Source organism: Microtus oregoni, unplaced genomic scaffold (genome assembly GCF_018167655.1).
Source record: "Microtus oregoni isolate MIOR12 unplaced genomic scaffold, Mior012 000010F_ref0000083, whole genome shotgun sequence".
NCBI classification, from domain to species: Eukaryota; Metazoa; Chordata; class Mammalia; order Rodentia; family Cricetidae; genus Microtus; species Microtus oregoni.
The window spans coordinates 32,668,910-32,684,147 of NW_024543069.1; the positions used below are offsets into that span (position 1 = coordinate 32,668,910).

The 15,238-nt window shown below is 38.7% G+C and overlaps 1 protein-coding gene across 1 annotated transcript in view; it reads left to right on the forward strand.

Moving 5' to 3' along the window:
- Positions 1-15,238, forward strand: part of Sclt1 (sodium channel and clathrin linker 1) — a 115,910-nt gene that overhangs the window by 33,204 nt on the left and 67,468 nt on the right. The window contains exon 9 of the mRNA XM_041659195.1: positions 9,310-9,380. Within this exon, the coding sequence (XP_041515129.1) occupies positions 9,310-9,380 (71 nt within the window). The remainder of the gene's footprint in view (positions 1-9,309; positions 9,381-15,238) is intronic.

Here is a 15,238-nt window from a genome sequence, read left to right on the forward strand (position 1 = left end):
AAAAGGATTGCTGAGTTCTGTAACCAAGAGATGCTTTTAATAATATATTTCTACATGGAAACTAGTACTTTAACCTAATATAACAATTATTTATCATTTCTCCCAATGTATCTTCCAGAACTATGGGAATTATATAAGCCTTTGATATTCCTACTGAAGATACATTACTGTTTTAATAACTCATAAATATTTTTAAGGAAAGTCATAGAAAAAGGATGTTTGGGTATTTATAGGATATATTAAATAAACCATTAAAGTAAAAGTCGTACCTTTAATTCCAGCATTTATGAGACAGAGGCAAAGGCAAGCAGCTCTCTTTTCAGTTTAGGACCGTGATTGTCTACATAATGAGATGAGACCCTGTCTTTATAAAAAGGAAAAATTTGTAGTGTCAGACCAGAACTGACACTATATAATGTATATAGTGGATGTCAATTAACTACTAAACACTAAGACTGGCATGAAACAACTGTGTACAAATCAAAGAGCATTCAGAGCTTAGTTTCAAGAGCAAATCTGAATCAAGATCAAAACAAAAAGGAACATGCCCAACAGAAGTCAAGCAGTTCCCATTTTAAAAGGTCGCTCACTAGACTCCTGCAGATGCACAGTAAAGTAATGAGTAATTTATGGTAAAGTTTGTTGTAGTGAAACTTGAGGAAGATGTCAAGAGCAGAAAAACCTGTCTCCTTTTCCCACAAAGACATTGATTTAGCAACCCAGAACCCATCGAAAAGTTCCTGTCTCCCAGGAGAAGATGAAAACAGACCAGTAAAACTAGTGAGTTGGTTTTGGTTTTTATTACAGGCATTGGTTCCCAGTATAGCACCATAGTATGATATAATCAAAAATAGGACTCTGTAGCTTCCAGCCTCCTCCAAAGGAAATAAGAGATTGTCTCAGTCTCAAAAGATTGACTTCCATCTTGTTTGTCCTGGAGTTGTTACAATTCCCGGACAGTTTGGCCACTGTGCAGAGAATGATGGAGTGCTGCTGGGACTAGTACATGTCGTTGGCCACCATTACCAGCTCATGAATGACAGCTCAGCCTTGACTTCCTCCTGCATGAAAGAATAGCTCTTTGCATCCACTACCCTTTCTTCTTAGTGCTTTCCAGAAATTTGTCAGTCTTACTAGTCTTCATGCTCTGTCCAGCACAGTGCGGCTGCCTGAGGAAATGTGGGGTTATGACACAGACTGATGCATGCCATAGTGCCTTGTCACAGAGCAAGTACACAAAAGCTATTGCTGCCATTATCTCTAGGGGTGGGAAATAATCCATGGCACCTCCTAAACCTGTGACTAGCTAAGTGGTGGAGTCCTCTCTTCTAAGGCATCAATCTTTGAAGTTCAGTAGGATTCCACTTTTCTTTCATCTCTAAAAACCAAAACAGTTGCCTAAAAACATGAAAAAACAAAGATGTTTCAAAGGAACCACATAAATCTTCAGAGATCAACCCTAAATAAAGGTCATGTATGTATGTGTGTGTGTGTGTGTGTGTGTGTGTATGTATATATATATATATATATATGTAGAGAGAGATTAGTTAGAGAATATAAAAGTAACTCTTATTAAGATCAGTGAGGTCAATGAAAAAATTCATGAAATATGAACTTTGGACAAAGAAAATGTATTTCTTTTTTAATTCTAAAGACTGTATGCTAGCCTGACATTCACTTTAGGAGTTTAGATCAAGTGAACGAATAAGATAATTTAAAGAGAGGAATTAAAAATCTTAATAAATCTAATAAAAAATAGAGAATCAGGAATTGAAGATAAGTTATAGAGCTAACTCCTGGTAGCAGTTTGAGATAATCTTTAAAAAATATTTACCACAGTTTCAATAACTGCAAAACTGAATAATTTTAAGGGCAAAAGAAAGAGATGGGATTAAAAAAGCAAATAGAGATGTATAAAACATGTTCATTATAGAAGAAAATCTACAAAAAGATATGGCAATCCAAGAATAGGAACCATTAAGAGCTCCAGATAGGACCACAAATAATGTCTCCATGTCACATTGTAGTTAAATGCCAAGAGTACAGAAGAAAAACAAAATACTGAAAGCTCTAAGAGCATAATCCCAAGTTGCTCCTAAAGACAAACTCATTAGCATTACATCAAACCTCTCCTCTCAGGAGAAGTTCTAAGCCAAGAAAACATGGTAAATAACTGCCAACTAAGATTATCAGCTCCAACCACATTATTTAAAATCAATGGAGAAATAAAGACCTTCCAAGTTGAACACAAATGAAAGCAACACATGCCAACTAACCCAGCACTAGGATTATATTTAAAAGATTCCAAAGCAGAAATGAGGAAAAGAAATCATGAAACCTAAGAATAATTTTCATGAGGAAAGATAAACAAATGAGAATTAGGAATGGGTTTACGAGCTACCCAACCAGCACAGAGATCTAATCTCAGCACCAGGAGAGCCATCATTGCGGTGAGTTTGGGACCCGCGGCAGCAGCCCGGGAAAGGGAACTCAGACTTTCCTCATCCTCCCTATACTTCCTGGGCTTCCTGCTGGGCCTATACTCCCAGGATACTGCCTCTCTCTTTCTATCCCACCCAGCTTGCATCCAGAACCCTCCCCACTTTCTGCCTTTCTTTCCTATTAGGGTGCTGGGGCCGAATCCCGAGAGTAACCTAGCAGGCGGGAGCTCCTTTGTTTCAATAGCCTGCCTGCAGCAAGCAAGGTAGGCGCTTTGTTTATGAGCTACCCAACCAGCACAGAGATCTGATCACGGCACCAGGAGAGACATCACTGGGGAGTGCCATCACTGGAAAGGTACATCAGTAGGCAAGGAGACCTGATCCTGTAAAAGAAGATACATAGGGAAGCATTCGGAGGAAGAGATGGGCAGGCGCCAATGCAAGAATTCACCCAACAATCTGAAAAACAACATGAAACCACCAGAACCCAGCGACCTCACAACAGGAGGACATGAACACCTTAATCAAGAAGAAGTAGAAAAAATTGACTTTATGAACGTGATTGACGCCCTTAAATCGCATGTAAAAAAATGCCCTACTACTAAAAAAGTGACCAGAGTTAACAACCATTGGTCATTAATATCACTTAATGTCAACGGACTCAACTCACCTATAAAAAGGCACAGGCTAAGAGATTGGATACGAAAACAGGATCCAACATTCTGCTGTTTACAGGAAACACACCTCAACCACAAAGACAGGCACCTACTCAGAATAAAGGGCTGGGGAAAGGCTTATCAAGCAAATGGACCTAAAAAGCAAGCAGGTGTGGCCATACTAATTTCTAACAAAGTTGACTTCAAACTTAAATCAATCAGAAGAGATGGAGAGGGATATTTTATACTCATAACAGGAACAATTCACCAGGATGAAGTCTCAGTCCTGAATATCTATGACCCTAATGTAAAAGCATCCATGTACGTAAAAGAAACATTACTAAAACTCAAGGCAGCCATCAAACCGCACACACTAATAGTAGGAGACTTCAACACTCCTCTCTCACCAATGGACAGGTCAATCAGACAGAAACCTAACAGAGAAATAAGAGAATTAATGGAGGTAATGAATCAAATGGACTTAACAGACATCTATAGAACATTCCACCCAAATAGGAAAGAATATACCTTCTTCTCTTCAGCTCATGGAACCTTCTTGAAAATTGACCACATACTCGGTAACAAAGCAAACTTCCACAGTTACAAAAAAATATTAGTAACCACCTGTGTCTTATCAGATCACCATGGATTAAAGTTAGAATTTAACAACAATGCTACCCCCAGAAAGCCTACAAACTCATGGAAACTGAACAGTCAACTACTGAACCATACCTGGATTAAGGAAGAAATAAAGAAAGAAAGTCTTCCTTGAATTCAATAAAAATAAAGAAACAACATACTCAAACTTATGGGACACTATGAAAGCAGTTCTAAGAGGAAAGTTCATAGCACTAAGTGCCCACTTAAAGAAAACAGAGAAAGCACATATTGGAGACTTAACAGCCCGCCTGAAAGCTCTAGAAAAAAAAGAAGCAGACTCACCTAGGAGGAGTAGAAGACTGGAAATAATCAAACTGAGGGCTGAAATCAACAAAATAGAAATACAGAAAACAATCCAAAGAATCAATGAAACAAAAAGCTGGTTCCTGAAGAAAATCAACAAAATTGATAAACCCCCATCCAAACTAATCAAACGGCAGAGAGAGAATATGCAAATTAATAAGAAATGAAAAGGGGGACATAACCACAAACACAGAGGAAATTCAGAGAATCATTAGATCTTACTACAAAAGCCTGTATGCCACAAAACTGGAAAATGTAAAAGAAATCGACACTTTTTTAGATAAATACCATATACCAAAGTTAAACCAGGACCAGGTGAACAATCTAAATAGACCTGTTAGTCTCGAAGAATTAGAAGCTGTTATCAAAAACCTCCCTACCAAAAAAAGCCCAGGATCAGATGGTTTCAATGCTGAATTCTACCAGAACTTCCAAGAAGACCTAATACCTATACTCCTTAATGTATTTCACAATATAGAAACAGAAAAGTCATTACCAAATTCCTTTTATGAAGCTACAGTTACTCTGATACCAAAACCACACAAAGACTCAACCAGAAAAGAGAATTACAGCCAATCTCACTCATGAACATCGACGAAAATCCTCAACAAAATACTGGCAAACCGAATCCAAGAACACATTAGAAAAATTATCCTTTATGATCAAGTGCTTCATCCCAGAGATGCAGGGCTGGTTCAACATATGAAAATCTATCAATGTAATCCATCATATAAATAAACTGAAAGAAAAAAACCATATGATCATTTCATTAGATGCTGAAAAACCATTTGACAAAATTCAACATCACTTTATGATAAAGGTCTTGGAGAGATTAGGGATACAAGGGTCATACCTAAATATAATAAAAGCTACATACAGCAAGCCGACAGCTAACATCAAATTAAACGGAGAGAAACTCAAAGCCATCCCACTTAACTCAGGAACACGACAAGGCTGTCCACTCTCGCCATACCTCTTCAATATAGTGCTTGAAGTTCTAGCAATAGCAATAAAACAACATAAGGGGACCAAGGGATTCAAATTGGAAAGGAAGAAGTTAAACTTTCGTTATTTGCAGATGATATGATAGTGTACATAAGCGACCCCCAAAACTCCACCAAAGAACTTTTACAGCTGATAAACAGCTTTAGTAATGTGGCAGGATACAGGATCAACTCCAAAAAATCAGTCGCCCTCTTATACACAAAGGATATGGAAGCAGAGAGGGAAATCAGAGAAGCTTTGCCTTTCATGATAGCCACAAACAACATAAAATATCTTGGGGTAACTCTAACCAAGGAAGTGAAAGATCTATTTGACAAGAACTTTAAGGCATTGAAGAAAGAAATTGAAGAGGATACCAGAAAATGGAAGGACCTCCCTTGCTCTTGGATTGGGAGGATCAACATAGTAAAAATGGCAATTCTACCAAAGGCAATTTATAGATTCAATGCAATCCCCATCAAGGTCCCATCAAAATTCTTCACAGATCTTGAGAGGACAATAATCAACTTTATATGGAAAAACAAAAAAACCAGGATAGCCAAAACAATCCTACACAATAAAGGATCTTCTGGAGGCATTACCATCCCTGACTTCAAACTCTATTACAGAGCTACAGTAATGAAAACAGTGTTGTACTGGCATAAAAACAGAGAAGTCGACCAATGGAATCTTATAGAAGACCTGAATTTTAACCCAGAAACCTATGATCACCTCATTTTCGATAAAGGAGCTAAAAGTATACAATGGAAGAAAGAAAGCATCTTCAACAAATGGTGCTGGCACAGCTGGATGTCAACCTGTAGAAGAATGAAAATAGACCCATATCTATCACCATGCACAAAACTCAAGTCCAAATGGATTAAAGACCTCAATATTTGTCTGAACACACTGAACCTGATAGAAGAGAAAGTGGGAAGTACCCTACAACAGATGGGCACAGGAGATCACTTCCTATGTATAACCCCAGCAGCACACACATTAAGGGCAACATTGAATAAATGGGACCTACTAAAACTGAGAAGCTTCTGTAAAGCAAAGGACACTGTCACTAAGACAAAAAGGCAACCCACTGACTGGAGAAGATCTTCACCAACCCCGCAACAGACAAAGGTCTGATCTCCAAAATATATAGAGAACTCAAGAAACTAGACTTTAAAATGCTAATTAACCCAATTAAAAAATGGGGCACTGAACTGAACAGAGAATTCTCAACAGAAGAAGTTCAAATGGCCAAAAGACACTTAAGGTCATGCTCAACCTCCTTAGCGATCAGGGAAATGCAAATCAAAACAACTTTGAGATATCATCTTACACCTGTCAGAATGGCTAAAATAAAAAACACCAATGATAGCCTTTGCTGGAGAGGATGTGGCAGAAGGGGTACCCTCATCCATTGCTGGTGGGAATGCAATCTTGTGCAACCACTTTGGAAATCAGTGTTTCAGTTCCTCAGGAAATTCGGGATCAACCTACCCCTGGACCCAGCAATACCACTCTTGGGAATATACCCAAGAGATGCCCTATCATATGACGAAAGCATTTGCTCAACTATTTTCATAGCAGTATTATTTGTAATAGCCAGAACCTGGAAACAACCTAGATGCCCTTCAATGGAAGAATGGATGAAGTAAGTGTGGAATATATACATATTAGAGTACTACGCTGCAGTAAAAAACAATGACTTCTCAAATTTTGTGTGCAAATGGATGGAAATAGAAAACACTATCCTGAGTGAGGTAACCCAGACCCAAAAAGATGAACATGGGATGTACTCACTCATAATTGGTTTCTAGCCATAAATAAAGGTCACGGAGTCTATGATTGGTGAACCTAAAGAAACTAAATAAGGTGAACCCAAGGAAAAACATATAGTTATCCTCTTGGCTATGGGAAGTAGACAAAATTGCCGGGGAGAAAATTGGGATCTTGGGGGTGGGGTGGGATGGGGGTAAGGGGAGATGGGGAGAGAAAAGTGAGAAGGGGAGGATGGGGGGAACTTCGGGAAACAGGGTGATTGGGATAAAGGAAGGTTGGTTAGGGGAGCACGGAAGCACAATTCTTAGTTAAGGGAGCCACCTTAGGGTTGGCAAGAGACTTGAACCTAGAGTGGCTCCCAGGAGCCCAAGGCAATGTCCCCAGTTAGTTCCTTGGGCAGCTGAGGATAGGGAACCTGAAATGACCCTATCCTATAGCAATACTGATGAATATCTTGCATATTACCATAGAACCTTTATCTGGTGATGGATGGAGATAGAGACAGAGACCCACACTGGAGCACTGGACTGAGCTCCCAAGGTCCCAATGAGGAGCAGAAGGAGGGAGAACATGAGCAAGGAAGTCAGGACCACGAAGGGTGCACCCACCCACTGAGACAGTGGGGCTGATCTGTTGGGAGCTCACCTAGGCCAACTGGACTGTGACAGAAAAAGCATGGGATAAAACCGGACTCTCTGAACGTGGCGAACAATGAGGGCTGATGAGAAGCCAAGGACAATGGCACGGGGTTTTGATCCTACGTAATGTTCTGGCTTTGTGGGAGCCTAGCCAGTTTGGATGTTCACCTTCCTAGACATGGACGGAGGGGTGAGGACCTTGGACTTTCCACAGGGCAGGGAACCCTGACTGCTCTTCAGACTGGAGAGGGAGGGGGAGAGGAGTGGAGGGAGGGGGAAAAGGGTGGGAGGAGGGGAAGGGAAATGGGAGGCTGGGAGGAGGCGGAAAGTTTTTTTTCCTTTTCTCAATAAAAAAAAATTTAAAAAGAAGAAAGATACTGAAAAAAAAGAATTAGGAATGAATCCTGCATGTTCAACTCAGGAAAAAAAAAACACATCCTCTAGCATTAACAACAGGAAAAACTCATATGTGCAGTGCAGACTCAATTCAAAACTAATCTAAAGAGCTTGTAAATGTTTCTATATATTGACAAAGGGAACAATCCATAAAGAAAATGTAACTGCCATTTATATGTGTGCAACAAATGTCGGTGTGCCCACTTTCCTAAATATTATCAGTAGATATAAAAGGATGTAATAATAGTTGAAAATGTCAGTACCCCACTCAATATCAGTAGATAGATCATCCAGGTGGAAAAGTTAACATAAACTTCAGAGTGAAATTATACACTTAACAGGTATCCTTTAGACGAATAGCTACAGGTGATTGGAAGCAACTTAGAGAAGGATTTGTCTTGCCCAGAAATGAGCACCCTAAATGGTTATCCAATCACAAGTGCCCATCCTTAAAAGACTATACGTATAAGCAACAGTAAATAAAAACTCCTGATTGGCTCACATTTGAGACCATTAATTTTTTAAGAGATAATACATGACAGAATATGGAAGGGGTAGAGAGAGAGAAAATGTTGTTTTTTAATTTTGAAAGGGATTCTAGAGATGTTGAAGAGTAAAGGGAAGAACAGACAAATTTTAACAAAAGGTGTAAATCTGATTGAAGCACTTTTTTATACATGCAGATGTCATAGTGAAACCCATTATTTTATACAGATGAAATATTCTTATAATCCTAACTCTGAAAGCAGTCAAAAGACTGGAAAGTTTGAGACCAGTCTGAGCTATATGGCAAGACTCTATCAAGCTTTTTTAATTGACTTTAAAATAAAATACATTGGGCCAGAAACATAAGTCAGCAGAAAAAAGTAGTGCTGCCAAAACTAAAGACTTGAATCTAATTCCTGAGACCCACGTGGTAGAAAGAGAGAGCTGATTCCCACAAGTTGGCTTTTGACCTCCAAGTGCTGTGACATGTGCCTTCCTTCAATAACTATATGTAACTTTCAGGTTTTTAAGAATAAATCAGATAAATTAGCCGTGTTTCTGGAATATAATCCTAGTGATAGAGATAGGTTTTTGTCCCACCTGTGAACACAGGGTTTTGCATTATTTATACCTCAGTACCATCAATATTGTTAGACTGTTCTACAAGAGTCAACATTCATCCCATAACCTATAGCATTTTTCAGTTTCCTGCATTTGAAGATGAATAAAAGATCAGCCAGAGAAAGCCCTTAGACAGGAATTCAGGGCCAGGTAGTTTAGAAGGATCCATGGAAGTAGAGGTAAGAAAGGAAGAACCAAGGTTACATTTTAACCTCAAGAAAACATAGTAATTATTAAGAATCTTATCTTTTTTGGGGTCTTTTTTTTACTTAGATGCTTTATGTCACCTTTGAAAATACAGTTCTAAATGTTCTAATACTGAACGTTTCTGATTTGTTCTTACGGCAGACTAACCAACACTTCCTGAAAACGGTAACTGAACAAAACATGGAGATCGAGAAACTTCGAAAACATCTTAGGTATTTTCAGGCATGATATTTATTATTAATGTTTTTATTATTAATGAATTCAGGGAAACTTCCTTATATTTCCGTAGATTTTCCTATCTTTTTTCTCCCTCCCTTTTATTAAATCTTTACCAGAAACATTCTGTGTATATGAGCATCAGCCATGGGAAGAGACTGAAAGCAGTCAGTCCAGTAGTGACTCTACCATGTATGTGAAGGGATCGTAAGCCAGTGCTACAATAGAAAACTAACTCCTAGAAAAGTGTTTTGCCTGTCTTTATCTTTCATTGGACTCTGCCTGAGCAGCAGGAGCTCCAAAACCTGTTGTTTCTTAGCAGATAGTCACAGGGAGTACCAGTAGGGAGTGGGGAACAGAGATTGGGAAGAGAAGATATGCCTAGTACAGATAGCCATTGACTTCCTGTCCTTCTTTTCTTTCTGTTTTTATGATAGAACTTCAAACTAAAAGCAATTTCCGAAAGAAGGGGTTTCTTTTATATGCTTACCCTTCCGTTGCACTGCCCATCACTGAGGGAAGACAGGGCAGGAAGTATTGCAGAGATCATGGAGGAATGGTGCTTACTGACTCTGTCTCTGGCTTGCTCAACTACCTTTCTTGCACAGCCAGGGCCAACTGCCCAGAAATGGCACTACCCATGGTGGACTGGGTCCTCCCACATCAGTATTAAAAAAGAGAACACCCCCCCCCCAAGATTTGTGTAAGGCCATTCTGGTGGAGGCAATTCCTTTGTTTTCCCTCTTCTCAAATGACTCTTAAATTATATCACAGTTGACTGAAAAACAACATAAGAGCAGTGAGCACATTTGTCATCCATGGAACACTGTACTTACGAGGAGGAATTTTTTATATCATCTAGCTTTTTCTAATTTATTGTAATATAAACTCAGAATATTCACTGGTAATTATCTGGAACTTATTGAAAACTGCTGTAATGTAATGTCCCCCTTCTATCTCTGGTTTTGACAGGCCTTTGACTAGTTTGGCTGAGGACTGCCGTTTGTCAATTCACTTGTCCTTTTCAAAGAACTCTGTTTCATAATCTTTGTGTTGTTTTCTTAGTTTTTCATTTCATGAATTTAAACTCTGGTCTTTATCATTTGTTTCCTTGTGCAGATTTGGAAGAAAACTTTTCTAAGACCTTGAGTTTTATTATTAGATTATTTATTTGGGATCTCTAATTTTTTGATGTAGACATTTATTACTACAAAGCTCCCCATTATCACTGCTTTTTACTGTTTCCCCCTGGTTCTCGTATGTTGTGCTTTCATTCTCATTAGATGCTAAGAATTGTTTTATTTCCTTACTGATGCCTTTAGGGACTTCAAAAATTCCTTTAGTGATTCAAAAATGTGTACTTTGCTGCTTCGGGGTGGAATAACTTGTGATGTCTATTAAGTCCATTTGATCTCTAGTTTAACTCTCAAGTCTCTTTGTTATATTTATCTGGATGACTTAGTTATTGATGAGAATGAAATATTATTGAAGTCACCCATTATTGTTGTTTTAAGTCCATTTGACTCTTTATGACTAGTAGTTTTGATTTATAATATTAGGTATAGTACTGTTGAGTGCACATATTTTTGCTATACTTATATCCTTCATTGATATAAATTGGCTGTTCTTTTTTGTTTGGTTTGTTTTGCCTTCTTTTTGACAAAGATATTTAAACAAGTACAAGAAAATAAATAGGTAAGAGATTAGGAACACCTTCAAAAAACTTTAATAATAGTGACTAGGGAGGTGATTCAGTGGGTAAGATTTGCAAGTATGTGAACCTAAATTCAGATCCTAGCAGAGATATAAAAAGCTAAGCATAGCTGTGCATGACTACAACATCAGCACTGGAGTGGAAAAAGAAGAAAATTGACAGACTTTGAAGCCTTTACCCTCGCTGAAAAAATGGGGAACTTGCTTTCTGAGAAACCAAGAATAAAGCAGGGAGCAATGAAGGAAAAGACTTGATGGTCTCCTCTGGCCTCTACACATGCATGTGCGTGGGGCAAATATATCTGTGTACACACATGAGCACACACATGACATCTTACTCAGAGAAGTAAATTTGAAGAAAAAGAAATTTGCAATGATGGATTAAGAAATCTCAGCAAAGAAACAAAATCTAAAAACAAAACAAAATTGAGAACTACTACACCAGAATTAGAAACTTCAATTCTTTCGTAAGAACATTTTCCCCATTTCTTTATATTTCAAAGTAATGTAAGTTAGAATAATTTGTCTAAAAGAGTGTGTTGTTATGAGACAGAAAGATTGAAAGAGGTATAGGAATCTAATGTCCCCTTGATAAAATAGTAAAATGTCAATTAACATGGGAAAAAAATCTTATTGTTATTTTTAAGGGTGAGATTGATCAAATAAAACAAAACAGAATATATTCATGGGAGTGTACTATAACAGCATTAATATTATAAGTCGATAGGGAACTATCATGTTGGGAATAGTTCCTATATATAAGGAAGTTATATGAGAGTTTTTCCTTCCTCATTTATTTTTATATAGGTTTGTGGGTTTAATATCTAAATTGAGAAACAAGACTCCAGAGTTTTTTCAAATAAGATAATCTAAATATTTCTACCACTATTTCAGCCATTGTGTCTCTACATTTACTGGCCTATTCCTCTGGTGTGGCCTGTCCATGAAGACTGCAGCTCGGTGGGAATTGTGTTCTTGCAGTCACAGGCCCTGTCGCTGCCACTGAAGGTAGCTTTAACTAAATCTCTGTTGCTCTTGTTATAAAGACAACTGGAGATTCAAAGGCTAGGGCGAAAACCAGCACACTCAGAGAGGTGAACTAGCAACAAGCTAACCTCTCCTCTCTGGTATCTCCCAAAGAGAGCTTCCTTCTGCACCACTCCAAATCACTCCCAACAAGTACCTGTGTGTCTGTCTAACTCTTCCAGATGCCCTCTTATCCCTATGATTAATTTCTGTCAGCTAGTTGCTAACTCAGCCTCCTGATCCAAGGTTAATTTTATTTAATTAATACAAATACAATCTTGGGCTTCACAGTGTGATTGAATATCCCCAAACAGCAGGCAGCCTACTTGTTCATCACCAAGGGAACTGTAGGTAAAATATAGTAATTAGGTGTATGGTAAACTAGGCATCAACAGCAAACATTGGTGTATTTCATATAAATAGATAATAAAATCCAAAACATAGATCTAGAAAATAATGTTTACGTTACACAGGTAGGGATCTTTAGTATAAAAACATGCACTAATAGCATCTATGGCATGAACTTCCCAAACAAGAGGGACCACCAAACACAACTGAAAGCTTTGTGATGACAGTTGAAAACAATGAGTCATCTAACAGTGCGCTTAACTCTGAATTCAAGGCCCAGAAAAGATTGCAAGGAAAAGGTATCTGTAGCATATAGAGGATGACGTAGAGTGCAGAGATAGATCCTGGAAGAAAGAAGAGTCAGGAAACTGATTGATGATGACCTGCAGTCATGTACTGAGAAATAAAGTGGATATGGAAGATCCCTTGTTGAAAGGGAAAGTGGGAGAAGTGGGGACTAGAGGTTAAGATAAACTATTACTAGTTGAACTGGCAGACATCATCTTAATAGCCTTTTTTTTTTTAACTTCTTAATGTTATTTAAAAAAAAAAAAACTAAACCGAACCAAAGGCTTGAACTGTCTCAAGGTTTTCCAACAGACTCAAGGAAGAGCCAAGTTGGAACTCGTATCTTTTCATTGCTAATCTTAGTGAGCTGCTTATCCTGGCTTTCTGACAGTATTCACAGCCGTAAAGAATTAAGAATGAGAGTTGATTGGAAAAGAAAGGATGATGAGTGGGTTTGTTGATTTTTGACATCTGTGTGGGAGATTCATTTGGGTTTTGGACATTTGGTGTAAAGACTATGACTGAAGATTAAATGAGTTGAGAATGATAATGCTAGTTGTGGTTATCTGAAGCCTAAAAGGTCTTGAGTGTTGCACTGCCCGCAAACAATTTTGCCATAATATTTACCAATGGTATTCTATAGCTCAACATTAAGCAGTTCAGAGCTGTATACATAACGCTATGCCTGCTTTTGCTGCCACAGATTTGAAGGAACAGAAGGATAAGCAGATGCTTCTTTGAGGGAAAGGATGTTGCTTTCAAGTTTGACAGATTCTGAATGATGGGCATATTGACATTACCAAAATTCAGTTTTGAAATGCTCTATAATGCCATGCCAAGAAAAAGTAAATTAGAAATTCTTTAAACACATTTGTACTTACACTGAAACATAGTTTCATTTGTTGTCTGATAATATGATTCCAAAAACTAAAATCATGTGAATATATAATTAAAGCTTCTTTTGTTTTCCTTTTTGAGAGTTTTGGTGATACTCTGCCATAGCAAATGAAACAATTCAGGCTGTTTTCTCACAGCCTTCATTCACTGGCCGTCCTTAGCCCTTCAGTGTAAAGTACCCAGGGTCACTTTGCTGTTTCTCAAAAACATCTTGCTTCCTTCTCTTTGCCTTTTGATTATTATTCTTTCTCAGAAAAATGTGTACTCTCTCTGGCTACACTTGCTTTCTGCAGAAGGGTGTTCTTCATTGCACTAGAATTTTACCTTTTTCCTTACAGATCTACTTAGCACTTACTCGTTTAATTGAAATTTTATGTTATTTCTCTGTAGGTGCTTTTTTATTTCATTATATTTGCTTAGTAGCAAATATACTGAGCATAGTAAGCTCAAATTCTGCATGTTGGATATGTCTTTGAAAGAAAGGGAGCCAAACATGGTGGCACACACCTTTAATTGCAGCACTGGGGAGGCAGACAAACAGATCTCTGAGTCTGACACCAGCCTGGACTACATAGTAAGTTCTAATAGTGAGATCTTATCTTAAAATGTATATATTGTCATTTGAGTGTATCTTTTAGGAATGATGGATTTTATCGGCATAAAAGAATTTGCTCAAAAGATGGCCTGAGTCTAGCATATGTCAGACACTGACATGAAATGATATGATCAAATTTTATTTTTGAAAGAATATTTTTATAATATAATTCTTTATTGATTCTTTGGGAAATTTCACATCATTCACTCCAATCCTGCTCACCTTCCAGTCCCTCTATATCTTCCCTTCACTCCTGCAGCATCTCCCTCCAAATGAAAACCCCCCAAAAATTAATTCAAAACAAAAAAATCTCCCTCGCTCCTCCGTTTTTCCCACCTCTCCAACACTTAGTCATTCATCCTAGTGACCTTGGCAGCTGTGGTGTGTCACTACAGTATATCCTTACGTCCATCCACAAACGTTCCTTGCAGTGAGTCATTGAACTGGTTCAAGACCTCTGGCTCTGCCACACCATCATCACTGGAACCTCAACAAAACCCCTCTCAGCTACTCTGCTATTGCCCTGAGAGCCATGGGGATCCTGCAGCTGTCATTCCGCACAGTCAATCCCTTCATGTATAGATGGGGTAGATGTTAGAGTGAACCAACCCACGGCCCAGGAGGTGGGTCTGGGTGGCAGAGAAGCTGGTCAGTCCTGGCCACAGGGACTTCCTCCCCTCAGGCAAGAGGTGGAGCCAGCTCTCCTATGCCCTGGCGAGGGGTGCAGCCGTCTCTCCATGGTGGGGAGTGTCAGCTCTCCTGCTGCAGCATCCAAAGGGGAGCAGGCCAGTGACGGGCCCAGGCCAGAGCTCAGCTTGGCAAACAGATTTCAACATGCATAATTCCTATGTCATCCTGTGGTAACATAGGCTGTGAACATCAACACAGACCCCAGCTGCAGCAGTACCACAGACCCAGAAATGGCCCTTGGCAGCAGCTTGGGCCCAGATGTCTCCATGGCCCCATTGGTAGCACAGGCTGCCCAGA